Genomic DNA, 24,795 nt, shown 5'->3' with positions numbered 1-24,795 from the left:
CACATTTTGAGAGTCTGTGCATAAAAGCACAAAACCACACACGCTTTATTATTCTCATACATACATTAATGCAGGGATGCCCAGCACACACAACATTATGTGTGCTGCCAGGCTGGTTTTCTGACCTACATTTAGACACCAGGGCTGTCTGCTCTTCTCTCCTAAGGGCCTGCGAGTGTCTGTGTGTGTATCTGCTTTTCCAGTCACCTACGTCATAATCATGAATCCAATTTTATAATTAACTTCACACAGAAAATGCCTTTAACCTGACACATAAACATGAATATGATACACTGCGGAGTGATTCTAGTTGCCAAATTTGTCAACGCTTTATGGGTTTTGTGTGTAGATTTTAAAGACCCACATGCAAACCTCAGAACAGCCTTAATTAAAAGTGTGATGTGAATAATATCCACAGTGGGGTAGTGGTAGTAATCAATGGGTGGCAGATGGAATACTACTTCATTTGCTTTAACAATATGTTTAATTTGCATCAATATTTCACTGTATTCTTTATACTGAGGGTTTTTATGACACAGAGTTCTTTCATTTCCCAAAATGCCTTGAAACACAGAAGCAGAGGTGATAAATGTTGCTTGTTTTCCATACCAGTGCACACAGTTGTCTGGGTGTACAGCTGTGCATCGCTGCTGCTGTTTCCATGACCCCTTAGCTCATGATGCTGACGAGAGGGTCTTGTCTGATTTAAGCACACAGCGGCAGACTGAGCTAATTTAGGTTAAGTGCCTCCAGTAGCTCAAGGGCGCAAAGCAACAAGCCACCTGGGGCGAGCCTGCATCACAGAGAGGAAAGCCCAATATATGTGTGTCTGTGTGTGTGCAGACACGGGGAAGTGGGTTACAGACGTATCAGCTATGATGTGTGCATGCATGTTTGTCAACAGTTCTTCCACCACTGGAGCAAAAATTGACAGTATGCTGTTTGACCCATTTCCCACATTGCCCCCCCACTTCTCATCAGCAGCAACAGTGGGTCATTTAGGGAGGGGAGAGGGAAAACGAGAACAATCCGATCAACAATCAAAAGTAACGCAATTGACCAATGACCATAACATTAGGAAGTGAGCAAGACAACCAGCCTAGAGGGGCAGGATTAATCAGGAGGTTAGATCTGAAGTTGGATGGTGGCTGGGATTGATTATTGTTATTAACCAACACATTTAAACTGCATGACTGGATTTGGATTTGTTTGACCGGCCTCTAATATTGATCCAATTTCATTTTCTCGAGAATTTTTTAGTAGGTTTGATAAAGGATGTTCTTCACATTTCAGGTGAGTTCCAAAACTCCCTTTGCACGCTTAAGATCACACAATTATATTTGACAACTCCAGATCATTTAGTATTTAGCGTTTCCCATGTGACGCTGTACCTAGGAGGTAGGGATGGCTGCCCTGCCTTGTCTTATCCTTCACATTTGAGTTTTTGTTTTTCTACTCTTTTGACAGTATTCATCAGCAGCAGGTTGTATAAAGACACTCCATAAACGTCAAACGCTTTTTAAAGCGCTTCACTCGATAATCTGTAATCATAGCAGGAGGACAGCATTATTGTTGATGACGAAGTGTATCGCAACAATCTTCCTAGAGTGCAGGGGTAAAGGATATACTGGCAACAAGGGACTGCAGTAAAGTTTTGATCATTTTTAACATGAGTCATCACACTTCAATCAGGGGATTTATGAGGGAGATCCACCGGTGGATATCTCTCTTATACACAAAGACAGACATTATATAAAGACATATCCACAAAATGAGAGAAAAAACTGGTAGGAAAGTATACCTGAGTGGATTTAATATACCCTGATGGCCAATCCAAGTACCATCTATGAGTGGCATCAATGACTGGTATTTATCGTATAACTGAGATCAATGCTGGCATATTAAATACTTTGACCACGTGGTTTCAACAAAAGTCTCTGATGGGTTAATGATCATTAGATGCTACCCAGAGTTTATATAGTGCCAGTAAATGCAGAAAAAATGTTAAAATGACGGCATAAGATGTTAGAAATTCAACTTAAAGCATCACTCCCCAAAAAGTGCAAAGTAGAAACTTCTTGTGCATGTATGTTGATCATGTAAGTATTTTTAAAAAAGAGGATGAACAATGGTGGCAAGTATACTTGGGCAGTTGTGAATATAAAGTACCTGGACGACTCATCCAAGTGGGAAAAACTACCCTAGTTTAAAATCCTGCCATTTGAATTGGGACATAGAGGCTTTTTGGTGTGCAGATTTAGCCTTGCAATTTGTACATGTCAGCACTTGCAAGATAAAAACAGCTGCTCAGATCCCTCAACAGATTCCTAGCTGAAGTGACACCTTTGATTGTAAACGTCTTCTCAACAGTAATAAGTGGTTTCTATCAATCATGTCTTATTCAAATCATTGACAGTCAAGTATTTCGATGTCTAACTACACCAAAAACGGTTTCCTTTTAGCTTTTTAACCAAATTGTTTCAACAATATAGGCTAGTTTCTATTTCAGATATAATTAAAACTGGCAATGAAGTGGCAAATTAAGTTCACCTAACTAAAAGCTATTTCTTAAAATGTTTTTTCTTTTTTGTGCATAAAACTGGATAAAATAGAGTTGATAAGGTACTTACATTGAAGAAAATGGACAATAACAATCTGTCAAAGTGCATGGACTTGTGAAGCTTTAGTATTAATCAATTTCAAGCATTTAGCAACACGTTCATACAGCTGGTTGCGACACGTGTTAGCTGAATCTGGCCATAACGCTTGTACAAGAATGCCTTGAACAAGAAAAAATGTTAAAAAAAAAAAAAAAGTACAATGTTTGAGAGTGATGACACATAAAGATCAATGTTATGTAGGCATGCACCGCTTCGCCATTTTCCCAGACCAAGTACAAGTACTTGAAGTACTTACCGATACTGAGTACAGATATGAGTTTTTAAAAATACCATTATGGTTCTAAAAATTATTTGGAAGTTTGTTTTATTTTCATCAAACTGCAAACATGGCTCCAACTTTAACTACATATTCACATAATGAAAGGCTAAAAACATGCTTTAAAAGATAGTGAGTACAGCATCAGCAATGTTTTATTAGTATGAGTAGTATTTGGCTTGGTATAAGCACGGATACTGGTATCAGTATCTGTACATCCCTAATGTTATCAATTATAACATCCTGAACAGAAGGCAGACCTAGCTTTCATGCTGATCACTGCTGCTGTATCAGAAAGTCTAGTGGCTCCTGACCCATTTTCACAAGCCTTCTACAAAAACCAACCTTTGAGGGTATCAATAAAATTTTCCATGATGATGATAGTGCTGATTGTTATATTGCGTTAGATTAAAGGTCACAGACAGTCATCATGGTAGCGCTTATCAACAACTGCGCTTATACAACGCTCAGACGACTACTAAATAGTACTGATTCACATATGGTTTCATTTATTACTATCTCAAGTACAATGAATCCTTGTTAAATGGTAGTAAAGCTGCATTGCCATAGTATTAGAGTGAGTGTGTTGAAATCCAGGTTAAAGATAGATAGGGTTAAATATGTCTCCTGACAGGCTTAGTGCTCAGAGGATGATGTGGATCAGTATTATGTGTATATAACACGGATGTGTGAGACACTTTGATCTGTCCTGTCTAAGAGACTCACTGATACTCTTTACAGAGATGTGTATGTGGGTATACTTGCATCTGGATTCCTGGATTGATAATCCCATGTTGGATGTTGTCTGGGAAAAAAGGCAGAACCTCAAATCCATTTAACCCCTCCTTCCCCTTTTCTCCTCCCCTTGACTTCTTTAGTAGACCTCCCCACTCCCTCTGCTTTCCTCCCCCTTCTGTCCCATCTGAGCCATTATGGAGGGATGGAGGCACTAATAGAGCAGACCTCTCTTTGGATGCAGCGTTCACCTTCCTAATGGGCCCCGGGGGAAAACTAAGACCAGCTCCCTGATCAAATAATCCCAAAATTTAAGACTGCCATTACACCAAATTAAATCTTCATGACACCTCATGTGTCTTCTCTTGCTTGGATAAATGGATAATTGCAAGTGACTGACAATTAATCCACATGAAGGTAATTACAGGGGGGTAATTATAAGAATCCCATTACTTCAGTCTCACAACCAGAGGTGTTTTCATGTGTGTAGACCAGGGAAGTCACTACTTTATCAGTTCATATCAATGATTCACAGTGGATCGATTTTTAAGGACTGAAAACACCAATTTAATCCACTGTATAAGCCTTCTGCTTGTCAGCGTTAAAGCTCCATCTTGTGGTGAAAAGTTGCAATAACGGGCACTGATGTATTTAGTTTTCAAATGTCAACCCTCAAGAGAAATTTAAAGGTTAACAGCAGTTTAGAAATGTTGATTCTGCTTTAAACAAACAGAATTAGAGCAAAACTGTCACCAGGGTGTGCTGTACTCTGTTTTTCAAGAAAAAGAAGGCTGACTCTAACTTTCTCTTTTTCCTACATTTTCCCAGTGGTTTTTGTCTTTAACCCTAATCCATCCACACACGAGGAGAGGGAAACCCTCCAAAAAGAGACGTTACCATGGTGAGGACAACTCATTAACGAGGCGGATTTAAAGAGGCTCTTAAAATCACTCTCTCTCCCCTGCCTGGCTTCTCTCTCTCCTTTTATAATCAGTCTCTATGGGGGGACATGAGCTTTTCAGCGGCTTGGCTTTGAATCTGGAGCTTAAAGAAAACCTCCAGCTGATCGGGACATAAAGGAGCCCAGGGCTGAAGAGAAGGTAGAGAGATCGACACCAAGCAGGGGTGCATGGTGGAGTGGGGAGGGGGTCTGTGGTTGATGGGAGTTAGAGTGATGAGACATGAGATGGGTTCAAGGGTGGTAATCAGATTATTTTTCTGTGTTTAGTTAGTATTTCATCATTATTTTTAATATCTTAATTAGACTCCTTGCATTGATTTATTTCACAATTGATGGTTTTTATTATTTTAAATAAAAAAAGCAAGCTATAAACATGTAAAGGACACTTTGGAGGTTAAATGTTAGGTATGACTGAACAACATAACCGTAAAAACATTTCATATATAGACATGTTTTGTGCCATTTTGCTTTTATTTGACATGGAGGGCTAATTACACAGAGTTTCTATTAATTATTTAGTATTTTTACTGTGGTAAAGTTATGTGTTCAAAGTTTCCATGTCCAAAAAATTGACTAGGCCCACAAAAAACCCAGTGGATGGGCCCTTCCCAGTTGTGATTTACTGATGGTATTAATGCACATATGTTGGAACAGTAGCATTGGTGCTAGCATCTTGGCTAACAGTTATTTCATTTTGGAGCTGAAAAGCTTGATAAGCTATTATTGGGTTCTAATGTTCAAGTTTCCCTCACTGTGTCTGCCCATTTTTTCAACCTTTTTTTTTCCAAATTTGACCCATCTTTGCCACTTCTAACAAATTTTTGCCAAATTAAACACCTTTTTGCTATGTTTTAACCCATTGTCACAACTTTAGCTGCCCTTTTTGCCTCTGTAACCCATTGTTGCCACTTTTCACCAATTTTTGACACATTTAACCAATTTTTGCCACTTTTGACTGCCATATTTCCACCCCTTTTTTGTTTTTCTTAACCCATTTTTGTTGCTTTTATCCCATTTTTGTTGCTTTGAACCCATTTTGCCCCTGCATAACCACTTTCTTTTACCAGTTTTTCACCTTTTTTGATTCTTTTCACAAGTATTTCATTATTTTCCCCCTTAAGCTATCCCAGTTTCTACTTTATTCTATGGCACCCTGGCGTTTGTGCTATGATATCTGACTTTATTTTCCTAATTGTTTATATCAGTGTGCCCATCCAAATTATTAACATCACCTGAAATTGTCATTCTGTTTTAAGACATGGGTTTCCATGTTGAAAAGGACATAAAACAGCATAAAGGAATATACTTTTTTACTTTTTTTATAAGAGTGGTTATAATTGAGATTAAATATAAAATATGGCTATCAAAGATTAACTTAACAATGGATGGGGATTTTCTTCCCCTCCATGGGCCCCAAAAAGCTTTCCTCTTCCCCCCCTTTAAAAGGCAACTTGGGTGAGGGTACTAGTATATTCCACATCATATATCATCCCAAAGTTTTGATATAAAGAAAAGGTAACAAAATAGAAAACATCTTTTCCCTCAGAGGTTTGTGTAACTTCTGTTGGCTTAAGGAGCACCTTTATTTCCTTTAAACTCACAGTAAAAGTCAGGAATGTAACTTAGAGAGCAGACAGGTCAGCGGGGCAAACAGGGCCACATCGTCAAAGCACCAGACTGGAAGCAGCATGAGGTGGAGTAAAGCTTCGTCTTATTGCAGCTCTCATTAAAGAAATGAGCAGTGACTGAGGACGGTGCTTAAACACACTTATCCTGCACTACGGCACAATTAGATTTTTCAATTACTAACACCCCGACCACTGTTAAACTAACTGAAGCTAAAGACAAGGGCAAAAGCTGGTCAGATTAAATCTTTGAAATCGCATTTGCCTTTGGAGTCATGAAAGTACTAAGACAAACTCTAACATTCATTATCTAATTGTTTCTTAGGTTTAACATGCCATTATGGCTTTAATAGACACAGTATGCAAATAATCCACATTAAGGTATATATATATATACACAGTGTCTATATATATATATGGTGGAGTATTTTTTTAATCTGTCAACACATGACAATCTGTTACTAAATCCACAATATTTGAAAAACCTGGCTGTGCCATTCATATAAGAGGAGCAACAGGAGATAAGAGAAGCTATCTAAAATCAGCATTAGCTGTATTGTAACTACACCTTTCTCTTGTTCCTTCTGAGTCTGAGAGGCAACTGGAGCAATACACTACCTTAACCTCCAGGAGGCTCTCTTTGTCAACAAGGAGATCAACACACTGAAAACGCTGCAGTGAATGAAGCTTCACTGAATGACAGAGACAGGAAACATAAGACACAAAAAAGAAAGAACAGAAAGAAAAAAATTACCCAGTATGATTAGGTTTGTCATATTTTAAAGAAGCTCTTCCCTTAAACTGTAGGGCTCCCTGTGTATCCATCATCTGATCCATTAGGTCAACAGACTGAGAAATGTCTCTTTAGATTCCAGTGATTATGAGGCTAATAAGTCCTGATGTGATAATTAAGCCATTAAAATAAAACTCTATTTAAACATATGGGGCTCTGAAGTTTCTTCACACCTGATCCCTCCTAAATCAAATTTTGGTTTCACTCTGTCACTCACTCCTCTATGCTCTGCTCCATCATCGCTCCCAGTCTCCCAAAAAAAAAAAAAAAAAAAAAAAAAAAAGGCCAGCTGATCTCAGTCCAAAACCATTAATCTGAACAGATTATCTCTTAAGGCTGTTCACCATTTAAACAGCGCTTGAAGAAAGATAAAGTGGAACCCTAAAATGACATTCAGGTCATTTTACTTTAAAACTGAAATGCTTCAACTGTGATTATTCTCAAACTATGTTCTATTTGACATGTGAGATAATAATAAATGAATGGTATAGAGATGTGTTTTATACACCTCAGAAGTGTTTTTCTAATGACAACGTCTCAAATATTCAAGAAGTGATGTGATCTATGGTGAAGCAGAGGAACAAGCAAAGCGGGAGGTTATCTTGTTTATCCGGAAACAAAAATTTAGTGAAAAACTGTCAAAAATGTTGAGATTCAAATTTGGGTTTTTAAAGCTCCTGTAGCAACCAGTAGTTTGTGTTTACTTCAGTGCACCCTGTGGACAAGGCAGTTTGTTTTATTTCAGCCTGACTTGGCCCTGCACACGTGTAAGTAGTGCTTTCTACAAAAAGTCTTAAACAACTTTGTTTTAAAAATCAAATCTATTACTCAATAAGAATGTTTGTCATGGACCATTTAAAAAAGAGGTTGTTTCTCCTAATGTCAAATCACATGAAAAAAACTACACAGAAACTTTATACCCATTGTTTTCTCTCCTTTTAGGGTCAGTTAGAGGCATCAGAAGTATCCATTTCAGCTTGTTTTTACCAACAAAAAAATCCTCACTGCAGCTTTAAGATATAAAATGATAAGAGATTAGAGAAACCCATGTGAGCTCTCTTTGCATTAATGAATCTCAGAGTTAGTAAAGGTTGCATCATACAAATAAATGTCTTACGGAATAATGAAAGGACTGAGAAAATATGGCAAAGGAAGTCATCAAACTGAAATACACTGGAAAGTTTGAAAGACAACAAAGGATACCACACAGCAAAATCATCAAGTGTTAATTCAACTCGCATAGGGTTGATATTTAAGTTATCAGCTAAGCTTTCAAGGTTTAAAGAATGAGCTCAAAACACTTCTGAACTACGGATAAATAAATGCAAAACAGATATAAACAGAACGACACAAACTCGATCATTTCCCAATATCTGTCAGGGATGACTTTATCAGCCAGGTCACACATGATGGAGGAGCACCTCTTTAACCAATCAGCAGCCAGCCTTTACCTATTAGGCCTCTAACAAGCTGAGGTCTCCATCTGTGAGACACGCAGCCAGCTATTACCCAACAATCACACTTCACTGGAGAATGCTGTTAAAATTAAGAGGAGATAACTGGGAAGAAAAAAAGAATCAAGCCGACATGCACTCATTCACACAGACTGGTTAAAGACTTAATCAATGAAAGAGACGAAGACGAAGGGCGAGAGATTGAAACAGACAGAGTTGCTTTGAGGGAAAACAGAGCCTTAACCCATTTTACAGTTGAGTGACCCTGCGTAACCCCTGACCCCCTATTCCCGACAGTGTGTGTGTGTTTGGTGTGTGAACCCCTTCTTTCTTTATCTCATTAAGCCGTGTGTCATGCTCTCTGCTCCATTGTTCTACCACTAAAAACCTGTGATTGGGGGGTTTCACGACCAAGTATGTACTTGTCTTTGCTCTTATACATGTGTATTCAATCAGGGTGAGGCCTTGAAAAAGCACACATTTTACCCAATTGTGTTCCTTTTAACGATGTTTGGCATCTCGACCGTTAAATCTGTCAGTAAAAGCTGCTTAGAGTGAATTATTCTCTGAACAAGGCAAAAGAAACAATCAGTCATGTTTCAGGGTGGGAAAAAATATTGTCTAACGACAGTTAAAAGAAGTTAGAGAATGAAGTATAGGAGACTAAACTGACCAAAAATTAACTTAAATAAATACAGAAATCCTGAACTGTTAGGGCCATTACATTTTCCTTGTCTAATCAAACATTGTTATGTATCATTTATGAATGTCACTTATTGTTGAATTGTTTTATTGTATGATATTATCATTATTATGGGCAGAGGTTTAAATGCTAAAACTTTTTAATTCCTAAAACTGCACTAAAATGTGTCTGAGTTTTTGTTCACTAGATCTATAATGGTTAAAAATGACTCAAATGTGACTAAAACATTTAAATCTAAAGACAAAATAACCATGGCAAGAAAGAGAGCCCACTTTTATCTAAAACCAAGCCTACAGTTTAAACACTAACAACATTTTGATGGAGAACTCTAATGAGAGGTTAATCTGCTACTTTGGGAACCACAGCTCCAGAGATGTGGTTTTGATTGTGTGATCTACAACACTGAAGGTCTACCAGAGCGCCGAGGCTGAAACTAAACCCTCTCCTGAATCCCAATCATATTACGCTAACTGATTTTCAGTGGTGCTTCCCCCCATAAATGGAGCCAATCCATTTCATTTGGCCTCATCTTGTTACTCTACAAGCAGGGCCTCCCTCAGGTGCTCTTCCCTCGGGGGCTGTTGGCACTGATTGGTCGATAGCTGAACCTGCCGTCCTGCTGAGGGATTATGGGGGATCCGGTAAAACTAACACCTGCTCCACGGCTAAAATGGTATTAAATAAATAGGCAGATGGGGGAGTTTTGAGACGCCAGATCCTACCTAGTGTGGGAAATTAAGATTTTTTTCAAGAAACTGAAGAGCTAGGTAGACAAAAACAGGAACAACTGTAAAAATAATAACAATGCAAGACAGAATGAAACAGAGGCATCCACCCAGGAAAACTGAAACAAAGGAAAACTCCAATTTGAGCATGTTTGAGTGTTTCAGGGTCATCTGTTCAGTGGAGCATGAATACGGAGTGACTGGGAGGTTGATTCAACATAAAAAGCCCAGACAACACTGTACCCATGGTGGCGACATCTTGAGCTGTCATGGCCAGTTAGACAAGGCAGGCGTGAGGACGGGCCACACTCATCTGGCAGCATATTGTTATACTTAACACACAAGAACAAGGGATTCTTTTTGGCTGACCACACATAGAGAAATAAAGTCAGTAGACACAGACTTTGGTTTCAAAACTCGTACCCAAAAAAACTCTATCTCCTTTTCTCCCTTTCTTTTACAGTTACCTGATAACATTTTTTTGCTAACTGATCATTTGAGTTTAGGATGTCATGCCATGAGACCATGTCTCATCCTCTCTCTCCTCTCTCATCCCCCTGATGGATCCTTTATGCAGTGGCTGAGGTGAAAGTGGGTCACCTCCATAACCCCTTCAGCTCTGTCACCCCTGCACTGTCAGCTCTGTTACACTTCCCTGCAGGCCTGGCCGGTCACCTCCAGCTGCTTGCTATTGTGTCTTCTTCCCAGGGGTGGACACCCAGGGGTGATATAATGTCCCAATGTCCCAGAAGAGAATGAAGTATGCTATGGGTGCAAGAATGCACAAGGAAACATGTAAACTCAAACAAGGCTGTACTGACAACCATGTGGCACCCAATATTGTGTAAATTCTTGTTTAAATTACCAAAATTACTATCAAATGTTGATGAATGCATGGCAATTTTCTTTAGCCACAAGTTACCAATGTATTGATGCATTTGAGGCAGTTTCTCTCTCATTTGGACTTGCAGCAGCCATAGTTTTTAAGCATTTATCCTTTTCATACTCCGAATCGTTAAAATATCAGTCTCTATTGGTGTGTTGAAAATTTACATCATGTTACATGGATTTCAAAGACATGACTGATGTGCTTTAAGCATTAGTGACAGCATTTATGAAAACCTTTCTCCAAAGGTTGTCCACTTCTTGCCTGGAGGACTCTGTGTTACCAGACCAAAGGCCAAGAGGTCATAAAGCCACGATCTGCATTGATTCCTCACGACACACCCAACACACACATGTATGGTTGCAAACAGAGGGACAGACGGCACAGATCACCCTCTTGCAAGAGGATGGAAGTCACCTAATAAGAAGAGACAAAGCCCAGCTTGGCAAAAGCTTCAAAGCGTTTGCTGTGACTCTCGGTCACTGTGACAAGCGGCATGAAAACATGGCCCACAAACAGTACAGGTGACTCAAGTTCACTTCGAAGCAGGGGTTTGTTTCTCAGGCAAAACAAATACCACAATCATTACAGCAGTAAAACAACAATGTGGTGTCAAGTTAAGACTCCTAAGTATTACTAAGAGGCTCACAAAGGCTGCTATCTGAGCAGTGCAGGTTTAAAGTTGAAGAATAGACTCCTATAATCATGTTGTTTTTGAGTTCAAATGAGGGAAGATGGAGCTTTAAATAAATGTTATCAACAGTCTGCAGTGTGCAATCACAATAAAGCTCTAACACAAGAAAAAATGTTAACATTCTTGCTTCTAACTCTGCAACTCAAGAATCCAAATCATGATGAAAAAAGTGTTTTTCTTTCTTGTCTGTACCTTTTCCATTCTGGGGTGTTGGTATTTCCCCTGGTGAGCTTTTCTGGATTGGTCCAAGCAGCGGTTTGGGTGTCCAGAGAGAGTCCGGCTTCTGATGGACCTTTGACATAGAAAGCAGGCGTTTGCGCAGACAGCCTTCAGGCCTGGCAGGCCTGGGGTTGGGAAAGGCCTCATTCTGGAGGCTGTTCCCCATCTTGTTGGCAGGGTGGATGCAGCTCGGAGTTCCCTTCTTGCTGGCGGGGTCCTCATAGCAGGCCCTGTGCCAGCAGTTGACCACCCGCTCCGAGGACAGGCAGTGCACAAATGTGATCATCCCCAGCTAAACACTAACCCCCTCCACCCAACACCCGCCCTCCTCTGCACTCCAGGACCAAAGCCCCCAACTCCTCCTTCTTTCTTTCTTGCACGACCCTCTGTCCCTCTCTCTTAGGACGTGCACTTCAGGTGGTGGGTTTGTGTGCAAGACCTCCCTACTTGCTCCTAAAAAGGTCTCCCCCTTCTCTTTCTGGGGAGATAGGATGGAGGTTTGGAGGGTTCTTGCAACCCACAGGGGACCCAGTCCCTCTCTGTCTCCTCTCTCTCTCCTCCTACTGTTTTTGTCCTCACCCTCCCTCTCTCAGGGGGGGTTCTATTGACTTGCATTGATTTGCCTGACAAAGGGAGTCTGTGCACAGTTTTAGATTACAAGATTTAACTCCAAAACAAATATTGCACAAATCTATTGCAGCGTAAGGCTATTAAAAATCCTTCAAGACTGTCAGGCATCTGGTAGACCCCCAGGGAGATTGAAAAGATATTTCTGACTGCCAAGAAACTTTCAAAATCCCCCAAGAGATGCAAAAATTACATTTCAAAACAAAGAGAGGTGTCCTACTGGGAATTCTGGTAAAACCATGTTTGTCCACTAAATGCTGTGCTATCCTTTGCTATGACTCAGCAGCATCACCACAAATTGTGCAAAAGATGATCTGCAAAAAGGCAAGAAAACAGTTTTAAGATGAAAAAAGGCAAAACCTGCTTCCAAAGTCTTCTGAAAAGTTTAAAGTGTCCAAGTGCGTCTTCTTTCCTCTTTCTCATCCTTTCTGGGACAGAACATCAACAATATTCAGCTGAATCCACATGGCCTTTCGTCTCAGCTCCTCCTCTTCCACCTCCTCCCTCTCTCCTCTGCTCCACAACGCTGCTGTTCTAATCTGTAAACCCAGATTATCCAGCCTCCAGCCCCTGGTCTTCGATTGCAACGGACAACACATACAGTACAACACAGATGGACACCAGGCTGTGGATAATTAACTGCATCACCTCCAGCGGACAAGCGCATGGAGATCTGAGAAGACCTGGCGTGTTTGAGTGTCAGATGGTTTTCTGGGATGACGCAAACTAAGTTTTAACAGAGCAGCATGTGGGGAAAATTGTAACACACTGCCTCTGGTTGAACCTCACCTGACTGATGCTGCCAAGCACAGAGATCCAGTTAAAAATACCCTAAACAAAAAAGCACTCACAATGAAGACAGCAGGTCGAAGCATTTTAGAGTTTAACTAACAGAGAAGCAAAAAAGTACCTGAAGTCAGTTAGTCAGGTAAAAAGATAGCAAAAAGATAACATTCAGATTTTAAAAGAGGGTGTGGTACAAAAAAAGACTAACCTGCTAGATGATAGTGTGTAATTGTTTTTAAGCAGCTTGACTGTGAGGATTACGTATATGTCCAGATTAATGAAGAAAATCAGCAAACTGAACCAAAAAAATAGATGAATTAAGCCGAAAAGACTTCTCCAATCAATAAAAGATATGTAGATGTTAAAATGCCTGAGAACAAAGAGAACATTTTAACTGTGCAAAACCTCCTACAGAAAAGTGGGACCACTGTCTCCCTCTGGTGGTGACTAAAAACTGCCTCTACACACAAACAAACTGACACTCTATTGAGAGAAGTTTACATTTGCCTCAAATTCACATAAGCTGAAAAAAAATTTCAATCAAACGATAACAAAATAAAAATAAACAGAAATCGCAACTATTTTTATAATCCCTTAACATTTGTAAAGTAAAATAGGGGAGGAAAAGGCAGGAATTGTCTGGTTTCATCTGGGTTCTTTGTCAGAGGTCGCTTTAAACTGAATCCACTCTACAATGACTCACATCAGCATGTTTAAAGAAGTCATCTAAAGTTTCTAAAACTGTTTTAACATTATAAGAGTGCCATGACATCAGAGTTTAAAACTTATGATTAAAATCAAAAAGTGTAGTTGCTTTTTTAGGTACTTCAGTAACAAAAAAATAAGTCATAGGCACCAAGCACTGTGCACTTTCTCGGTTAAAATAATCAAAAATACCACCAACTGTCTTTTAAATAGCTTATTATATGTGTGCTTGTTATTTTTTGTGTACAAATGGTGTCCATCCTGTTCATAAAACTGTTTTCCATGGTCCGTGAGGTGTCCTGTAATTTTAAATCTGTTATGTTTTTTGTAATTACATGTCTTAAGACAACAGAAATTCATTATGCTTATTCTAGCATATGCATATTGACTTGTATTGAGGATATGTAGATTAATGTGCACTGCCCGAATAAAATGAGCAAATAAAAAAATAATGAATAAACTCATAAATAAATAATGCAAATATGTAAGCTACTTTTCAGTACTGAAACTAGTACTGGGTGATATGGCCACAGTATTCATTTTTTTGCCCTTTGCATTAACAGTATCATATCATCATCATATCACAAAATTAAAAGAAGTAATACAGTTGAATGCATATTCAGGTGTTAACCCCCTTCTTTCTCCCCTGAAAATAGGTCTATGATGGCATACTCAACTCATGTCTGAGCTTTAGATCACAGATTTTTTTAAGTCTTCTGTGTTCCATTCTTTATAAATGCATCTGTAGTTTTAAGTTTTATTTCTCTCCTGCCGAGGTGCATCAAGTTGCTACTGAAAACACCACATTTCCTACATCAGAGTTCACAATAAAATCATTTGAGCAAAATAAAAACTTTATATTTTTATTATGACAGATTTGTTAGATATAACATGTTTATCACTGATTTGACTTAGCTTAAGCAGCAAAAAATACCATTAATTTAAAAAAAAGGAGTCACGAGTTAAAACACACCTTTAAACAGTTGTTGAAACTGCTGTTAAATGAATTGCTGCAGCACTGGGCTCAAAACAAACCGAGTCGATCCATTGCAGCTTACAGCTTGTCAGGCCACCAGACATAGTCTGGATTGTGAGCACACTTGCTGTATGTTGCTGTTATTATGGACACTTAACTGGGAAAGGAGAGACCACATATTTTACCTTATTAATGAAACAAACAGGTGACGTCTGGCGTATTACCTGGCTGCTCTTAAGTGTTGGAGTAAAATAGCTGATTACTGAATTAAGACTGAGCTGTTGTCTCTCACATATCACTCTGCTCTGCTTACAGTGGCATTAAAAACCTGACCTGCAAAATCTGATTAGAAAACATTTAATAAAGCAGAGTTAATACTCTGCTTGCAGGAAAAAGACTGGAAACCTGGAAACACATTGTATTAGCAAATTATGGCACATCCTGCCTGGGATAATGTTGTCTCAGATGAACGGTCTGTGAGAGTTGCTGTCAGAGATAAATGTCTGCAGCCTTATGGTATCAAAAAGTATCAAATCTGGACAACCTTATTAACAAAGTACCTTTGTTAATGCACATTTGATATGGTTTTCTTGTTTAATCTTAATATTCATACAAACAAAAAATGCACAGGTAAGTCCCAGCACTGCTTTTGATTTACACTGTTTTTGATATCAAACAAATATCAAACTGAAACGGTACATATTCAGATTTTCTGCAAATCACAACAATACCATGATAATATTGATAACCTTGATATTTAATGTCATGATTACTGTGACATGAAATTTTGATGTCATTACATCTCTATAACCTGGCACGAACCACTCATAGACAGCGCTTGAGAAACGGCAGAGCCTTTGAAAAAGACACTCGGAGGGTGACTGGATGAACGTTCTGTCTGTTACATCTTTACGAGCCAATCAGAGCAACAAAACACGTGACTTAGCCGCCAGCAAACAAGCTAACCCTACCAAAGGAGTAAACTCCATAAGAGCTACATAACGCAAATCATGGCAACTGTACACATGTCGGTACACAACTTTTGTTGTTTATGAAAAGAAAACAACTCACTGTTGTTCTCTGTTATTCTTTTAACGAAGAAATGTCATCAAGTTCTGATAAAATTGGTGCTTTAGCAGCATCCACGCTAATGTCGTCCGCCATAATTGCAATGGCCTCTTGTTGCTGCTCGCTGACGTCACTACTCCGCCGCACCCGAAAGTACTGCCCCTCGATGCTGATTGGTCCTGTCACTTTCTAACCAGGTCCAAATGGTTCAGACGACTTTGAAGCTTGCAGCTTTGCAAGATGGATTTGCCAGTGAGAAACACATCTCTACTAACACCTCTTGAAATAGACACCCATTTACCACACACCACTAACTGTCTTTTTGTAATTTAGATGCTGTGTTCGAGTTATTTCTCCCCTTCATATCAAATGAAAAGGATGTTTTTTTTAAAGCTACTATAATACCATCTTTTATTAAGACAACATGGATTGTATTTTTAGAGAACATGTTGTAACATAGTATCTAAAATTCTTTTCATTAATTTTAAAGACTAAATCATAAATCTAAAAAAGTAATAGAATTTTCACAAAAATCTCTGGCTGCAGCCCTAGTAAGCTGATAAAACTGTTGTGTCTTTTTGGGAACAAGGGCGTGCAATGCTAGAGTGTCCATGTGTGAGCATTTGTTACCCTGCCAAAACCTCAGCAGATAGCCACAGGCTAAAACAGCCATTACAGATAGTTATCATTTCCCCAGTATGGTGAGCCAGCCAACACACAAGCTGATTACAAAACCAAAAACCACTGCACACACAAAGAGTACATAATGGACAAACCACTGGAGACACACACATAAAAAAAGTGTGGACATGTAGCCCAAAGGGTGAGCCAAAAGATTCTGACTGTGGCCTAAATTGCACCTAGCACTGTTGTTGTCCTATATTCATAAACACGTAGACACAGCAGGGTCATACAGTTCACATACACATCAACAACAGGGGGTCAGACCTGTACACACAATGGCATCATAACAACACAACAGAAGCTGTTTTGTTGTGACTGTGACACATAGACAAGCATGCATTACTGATATTTAACAAGCACGTACATCAGTGTTTGTGCTGGTCGATTCACACTCATGTTGAGGGAATGTGTGTGTCATTTGGCTGTAAATGTTCAGGTCTTCTCCAAACTCAGCATGCATGACGCTCAGACTCTCACAGCCCACTGCACATGAATGAGGATTAATACCAGACAGGATATAAGTGTTTGTCTGTGTGTGCATCCTTTTCTTGAACAGTGTGACATCAGTTCTGGGGCAATGCATGGTGAATACTTATTAATGTACAAGCGTTTGCAACCTTGCATTTGCATTAACCCTCCTGCATGCTTGTTCATACTCACATGTGCAAACAGACCATGTGCATGTCTGCGTGTGCGTGAGTGGGGGAAGCCAAAGCGGAAAAGCTTTAGGGCAGGGACAATAGTAACCATGGATACCCATATATCTGAATGAAGGGAGAGGAGCACCTGCAAGCTGAGTGAGTCCTGTGTCTGGGGAAGTCATCCACAGGGAGTCAACCATTGTCTTTTCAAACTTCACCCACAACAAAAGTTTTTCAGCTTGGTCCCTGGAAACACCACAGAGTCCCACTTTCCTCCTGAGAGGCTTTGTTTTGTGCTAAAAATACTGTAAGTCGTCTTTTGTGTCCAACATCTTCCTAAACTTTAACATAGTCTAAAAGGCCATTGTTTTCTTAAACTCTTATCAGAAGACAAAAGATTTGCTGGAGTCTTGACAGAGCACATTCACTGGGCCCAGAAGTTCACCCTCTATTGTTTGACTATAAAGAGCAGAAATCTGGTCCTCTTTTGGTAGAGTTTGACTCGTTAACAGAGGTCAGTGTGTTGTGCTAAGTTATCCAAGTCTAAATAATTGGCTATAGCAAAGGTCTGAAAACATGGGCACAAATCTCTCTGTTAAGATACTTCTAATAATCCGTTAGTCACCGTGGCTCATAGATCTAGGGAATTTACCTCACGATGAACAAAATCACAGCATGTAACTGGCTGTTAACTTTCAGTGAAGACGGTGACATCAGCTAACAGCAGACTGTACTGAGATGAACTGCTCTGTGATTTTATATCATTGTAGTGTTACAGGGGGTGGGGTAAGTTCCCATAGGGATTGGTGATGCGTTGGGTCCCCATATTTGCCCTGCCCAAATTAAACCTAGCCAGGAAAGAGGTGAAAACGTTCCAGTGGTCTAAATCCAAAATTTAGTCACACATAGATCTCAGTGTTTATACGTTTACTGCAGTCTTAATCCAGCATATTTAGTGTGTAAGACATAAATTTTGGATTTTACTTTACAGGGACTTTAAAACTACAATGAGGAGGGTTTTTACTGGTTGTGAAACACACAGAGGTGCAATTTGTAATGCTTTTAAAGTTGCCATTTGATAGGTGAGAAAAAAAAAGAGAAAAGGCTACAGGAAAAGCAACATTTTAACACTTTAAATTGCAAAAATTCCAAAGTTTTAGCGATAGAGCGGGGGGGGGGGTGTAAAAAGACTAAATATATGCATGACGAGGACATTAGCTGGAAAGAGTGTAAGGGTGAAAGTTTTACTGTTTGATACTTTTTGTTGTCGTATGTTTGTTGTCATCATCCACAACTCAAATCCTAGAAGTACAGTTGGACATTATTAATGTTTATGGATGGTTTAAATTGCTCAGACGTCATTTTTTCAGCAGACTCTACGCATGTTACTGAGCTCAAGGTATAGATGAAAATCTGCAAAAATTTGTAAATATAACATTAATTTAAAGTAGGTTAAATGTCCTCCAAGTCAGAGTGGCAAAACATATTCTCAAACATGTTGTAGAATTTCACACCTATTAGAGACTGATATCCAAGGGTTTCCATGAGTCTTTCAACATCATTTAAAGCAGCTTTACATGGAGCTATCCCACACTGGAAACACTTTAACACCTCTGTCCAGTCCACCCTGCTCCTCTCTTCCTCTCCACTGGAGATAAGCAGCCTGCCACATTGAGTGTGAGAACATCCATCAACACCATTACCCACAAGGCCAGAGGGAAGGTTGAAGGTCAGACTGGGGTCACAGGGGCCACAGTGTCTCAAGGCACATAGCACAGGTGCTTTAGTTATAGAGAGACAGTTCAGGTTAACATGGGGGGGTATGTCAATGGGGTCACTTAAAAGGAGTTTCCGATTATTTGTTTCTTTAAGTGATTCCTAAAATAAAAGTTACTTTTAGATTTATAGAGTTCTGCTCAGTGTGATGAAATGTAATAAATGCATCAAGTTGAACAGTATCAGTAATTCACTACCAGCAATGCAAACGCATGCATTAATAATCCAAACACTAATGTGTCAACACATATGGCTCTGTGGAAACAATGACATTAATCTGGTGTGGATCTAAAAAGAAATACCGAATAAGCTGGGGTTAAATATAGCCCCAGACATACAGCTATGAAGGTCGCTGCCCTGTAGGTCATTTTTAACCTGGCTGCCCCAGAGAAAAACCACACACAGTCCAGCTCATGAATACACAATTCAAGATGCATGAACACATGCTGCAAACATCTTTATGGGAGAGTAAGTAAAACTTGTTTATACTGTATAGTCCTTATATAGAGCCATAATGCACTTCACATGGATGTAAAATTCACCATTAAATACACAATGCCTTAAAAAAGAAGTAGGATAATTACCGAAATGCCTGTAAAAACTGGTACACTCCTGTTATCAAGTATCAAGCTCAAATCAAAAATATCCTGGAAATTCAGGTAGTAAGTTCTCAGTTTTAGTCACAAGTTTAAGTTCTATCTAATCTTAAAATAAAAAATAATAATAGTAGTAATAAAAATGAATAAATTACTTATAGATCTATTGGGACTCACTGACTAAATATAAGAAATCATAATGATAATTTATAGCAAACAATGCTTAACATTTAGCCAATAAACAGGGTAACTCTTGCATTGAAAAACAACTTTTAATTGATCCAGATGTTATTTTGATGGAATTTTAAGTGTTTTCTTTTTTTAACAAAGTCCAACAGTATCCTAAATAAATGTGTATGGCTCCATTGTCACGTCTACTCTTTCCCCTGCACTACTGTCAACAAACCAAAACATCTCAAAGCTGCTATAATGCTCACACATCCGAGTAAACTACAGTCAGAGGACTTGAAAACTAACCAAAGAACTACTGAGCCAAAGATGTGTTCTTCTAGATTGGAAAAGGCCTGAGCTGCCCTTAACTCTCCTCACATTAGGAGGTCATTGGAATCGTAGCAATATGTTTTCCTGAAAAAGGCTTATATGGACAGAAATGCTGCATTTTTACACGCAGCGCACAGCAGGAAACCTCCAATTTGACACAGAACAAGCCTTCCAAAATGATTTCAGCTAATCCCATCTAATGTTCGTTCCTGGGCAACTAAATTCTGGTGGAGTGGAGCTTCAGAGCTGGAATAAATTATGTAACTTACCAAAAGCCACACCAAGTGGTCTGGCTGACTAGCAAAAGGCTTACACTGAAATGTTAAGGCTTTACAGCTGGAGGAGGTGGGGGGGCGCATGTGGTCAGAGCAGATGAGAATCCAGTGTGGCCACAGCTGGATGTGGAGGAACGTGAATATGTGTCACATCTGCCCCAGAGCTGGCAACCCCAACTGAGAGGACTTGTTTGAATCATATCATAAGCAGACTTTCTGTAACTGGCAACCAATGTGGACCTACTGGTTGGATCACAGTGTTTAATGTAATGCACAGGATTTAGGTCAGTTGGCCATGATGATTTTTTTTTAACTGCAGCTGGAATGTATGTCTGATAAATTTAAACCCCAAATGGGATAACCTTTTAATATTTCTGGACTATTTTAACATTGCGAGGGAGGAGGTCTACTAACTACCGAACAGCTGGATGGTTTGTCAAAAATAAAACCAACTGGGCCATCTTGCTAAAAAAAAGAAAGGTCAATTACTTCATCTCACAGAATTGAATTTCTTCCTCCAACACAAGGCCAACATCTGTTTCTCTTCACATCTGCGATCCACCCAGAGTGTCAAAACTATGTAACTGACAACATAAAATACTGTGTACAGCTGATGGACTGGGATATTGCTACACTTGGCTGCATTGTTCAGTTCATATTACCTCATTTCTGAAAGAAGCAAATCTCAAAGCCTGCATGATTTTACTCACAAAGGGAACATTTGCTCATTTTTTAGATAAAGTTAGACAGATGAATCAAGCAACATTTTGTTTCTCACTTTACTGCGTCTGTTGGCCCACATATTTTACTACATAGACATGCTTTTCAAATCAAAGTTTGTTCAGTACAATAAAATGAAGAGGGACCGTTGCTAGGAAATAAAAGTGTAAAAGTAGGCCATGTTACACTATGAGAAGGATTGTGCTTGTATAAAAGGCCAACATAGCTCTTTCCATGTGCAAATTTAACATCTTTTAACATATGATATTGAAAGTCAAATAAGTGAGTAAGGTTATCACAATACCACATTTTTAAACTTAATGTAGTTCCAGTAAAAAAAAAAAAAAAAAAAAAAAAAAAAAAAAAACAAGTGATACTGATAACAGAGGTGACTGCAAACTCAATCACATTGTTTCAATCTAACAAATTCACTGGAGTAGCTGCCAACATATATGCAACCTCAATTGAGCTCTTTTATTAAACATGCAGCAGCTTGGGTAATAAAAGCACAACTGAAAATCTTCAGCGTAAGGCCCTGGAAATGTTCAATACTATTGATTATATCCTGTAAAGCACTATGAAATGCAACTGAATTTGTCTGAAAGCTGCTATACAATTAAAGTATCCAGGCATTAAAAATTCAGACAAACCTTTAAGTTAGTAATCTTAACTTTTAAGTCAGATGATGGTAAAGCTGCTAACATAATCCCACTATTGGGCGTGGATATAATGCATATGATACATACTGAATAATTTATGGTCAAAGACATAAAGTAATGGATAAGAAACTCCTGATTCTAACATCTGTGCAGCTGTTTTCCTCAGTGGAAACAGCCTCAGATCATCAACTGGACTACTTCATGCCTTCATGGCTCATAGTGAGGTCAACAGAGGAAGAGCTGAAGTCACACACTGAGCATTTAGTTTACGGTAATATAACCAAGTAATGGGACAACAAAGTGTATAATAAGGAGTAAAAAAATGCAAAATGAGGCTTCCAGTAAAGGCAAGCAGTTGATCTTTTATCTCACTTAAACTGATCACAGAGGTAATAACCAACACATGGCCTCACTCTGCAGGTCTGCAGGCTCACAACTGCTGCTTTGCCAGCTGCCAATGTGGAAAACACAATCTCAGACTCACAATAATTAAAATCATTCAGAAATAAAGTTAAATAAAGCAGAATAAAAGCTTATTAAGCAAGCTACATGGAGATGTTTTAATACTGGTATCTTTTTATGTTTGGAGGATAAAACTGAGAAAAACAGGGAAGAAATGTGATCAAAAAGCAAACAGATGGAGGAAAAAGAGGTAGGATTAAAGTCAGTGAACCTGAACGAGTCGGAGACAGAAAAAAAGGAACAGAGGGAGAAATGATTAAAGAGAAAACAGGAGGAGGTGGTTCTTTAGTAAAGAAAAACACATGAGGAAGGATATTGTGCAGAGGAAGCAGCTGTGACAGAGATGACTTTCCATACAGAGGATAGAGGAGTTTGACTTTCTTTGTTTTAAAAAAGAGAAAAAGTCCTACAGTCACAGTAAAGTGATGCAAACAAACTTACCTTTCAAACAGAACATAGTTCCTCACTTATTCCTCCATTAATCCAAAAGAAACAAACTCCAGATTCTTCTCTGCTCTTCCTTTTTCCTCTTTTCCAACTTTCCACGTTCTTGCTCTCCTGTCCTTTCTGCTTTCTCCTTTCTTTCTCTACAGTGCTCGATCGAAGCGTTCACACATGGGCGCTCGGATCCAAACACACACACTCCTCTCTCCCCCTGCCTCTCTCGCCATCTCCCCTCCTCTCTCCCCGGACATGCACACACGCTCTGAGTGGCAGCTAGCCAACTTCTACACCGCAGGAAACTGCTCTGTGACCCCCCCCACTCACTCTGTTTCCCTTCTCTGTCTCTCTTTGCATCTCTGAATGCATTTCCATCACGCTGACAAACCCCCTGTCATCTCTCCGCCCCCACCAGATTTGAGATTTAGAGAGGCAGGAGCTAAGACTTTATCTAAAACTGAGGTTAAAGCTGCAGCTGTCACAAGACTGGTGTCATTAATGCAGATTAAAACTTTAAAACATACATTAAATAATCAAAATGAGGCTCTAAATTAAAAAAAAAAAATTCACCACACTGAGCATGAGCCTTGTTGAGGATTGTGATCGTAGAGAATCTGAGCAGTCAGCAGTTCAGAGTGAGGCAGGGGGCCCCGGCTTGAGGCCGATGCATTGTCTGTTGATCAAATATAATCGCTTTAATCCCCACAATTCAACTGTTTGCTATCAGAAGCAGCTACACGCCTGTTATATCCCAGGGAGACAGAAGTACTGAGTCACTTTCTGACTGCGGAAAAACCCTCAAAGACAAAGCGTCTTTTGACTTGATAATAAGTTTCTGCTCCTGTATTCTGCAATGTAAAAGAGTGAAACAGTGAAATCTTTTGTTTTCAATCAGCAAAACTAAGAAAGAATGCAAATGTCAAGGCTTTAGCGCCTTAATTTGAGGGTAAAAAGACAAATACACTCATTGCAACTGTACAGAACAAAGGTTGCAACAAGGTCCTCAGAGGTTAAGAGAAAGGCTGAGTTCAAAATATGCAGGTATGCAAAGACTTCTTTGTCTAAAAGTAAAGAAAATACATGGAAATTTTTTAAATAATATACAGTCAGCACTGCAGCACATGTGTCATTCATGTGGACTGTGGGATTCCCAATTTCAAACAACGTGACAACAGAGAGTGCATCAATATAAAGTTTGGCTAACTGGACTGCTCAATACAAAAAGGCATTGATTTCCAATGAGGCTGTGTAATGGCTTTCTCTTACACTGCAAGAATGCAGCTGGTCACTGCTTAGACAGTTGGAAAGGCTAACATGCATGCCTCAGTCCTGTAAGTGAGCTGTAATGTAACACTAATTCACTTTTGATGTAGAATTTCACAAATAGTGACTTATCTGCTTTAGTTAGTATTTAAAACTATGCTAATAAGCATATACCTTACTTTACTGGGCTCAAGTTCACAATCCACTGTGACGGTTAACTTACAAAATTATCACTTACACTGTTAAATTGAATTAACATCAGCTATAAAGTGACATTTAACCTACTTACATGAGGAAACTAAGATCAGCCAAGACACTTCTAATCTGAAAGGAAGAGCCAAAAGCAAAGAAAACAGTAGAAATAAAGGACATTAAAAGCAACGTGACAGAAAAGTTCAGTAGATGTTTAAAAACAATGTACAGTTTAAGTATGAGAGTGTTTTCTGCATGGTTGTGTGTGTTATGAACATGATAATCCCACCCCAGTTCTACTGGCAGGCTGCGACACGTCTGCCTCGACCAGATGTCACCAATTACGGGCTGATTAGTGAGTGTGTGAGTGTGTGTTACTTGGAGCCCCTTTACAAGAAGGATAAAATCTAAATGCCACAAACACAACCCTGGAAATAAGTGACTATTATAGAAACATAGAAAACCTCTGAGTGTAGCCACACCTAACCAGACAGTAAACTTATCAAACCTCTACCTTAGTTGGCCGCTGTGCTGGCTAAAATCCCTTAAACTTAAACCTTCCCATAAAACAGTCTATCTGAAAAAACACTCGTGGTCTGCCTAATCACTGCTTTTACAGAGCTGGTGGAAGCCAGGATGTGGAATTTCCTTACTTTTCTCAACAAATCACGTTAAAAGCAATGCAATTCAC

At 39.2% G+C, this 24,795-nt stretch overlaps 1 protein-coding gene across 9 annotated transcripts in view; it reads right to left on the bottom strand.

Moving 5' to 3' along the window:
* nhsl1b (NHS-like 1b) overlaps positions 1-24,795 on the bottom strand; it is a 133,394-nt gene that overhangs the window by 40,840 nt on the left and 67,759 nt on the right. The window contains exon 1 of one of the 9 annotated variants that reach the window (XM_041805167.1): positions 22,650-22,762. The exons of the other annotated variants lie outside the window; for them this stretch is intronic. Within the exon in view, the coding sequence (XP_041661101.1) occupies positions 22,650-22,665 (16 nt within the window). The 5' untranslated portion in view covers positions 22,666-22,762. Of the gene's footprint in view, positions 1-22,649; positions 22,763-24,795 lie in introns of those variants that run through there. 9 annotated transcript variants of the gene reach the window in all.

The sequence above is a fragment of the Cheilinus undulatus genome, linkage group 14, assembly GCF_018320785.1.
Source record: "Cheilinus undulatus linkage group 14, ASM1832078v1, whole genome shotgun sequence".
Classification (NCBI taxonomy): Eukaryota; Metazoa; Chordata; class Actinopteri; order Labriformes; family Labridae; genus Cheilinus; species Cheilinus undulatus.
The sequence above is the reverse complement of the archived record's forward strand: the minus strand, read 5'-3'. Positions and strand labels throughout refer to the sequence as shown.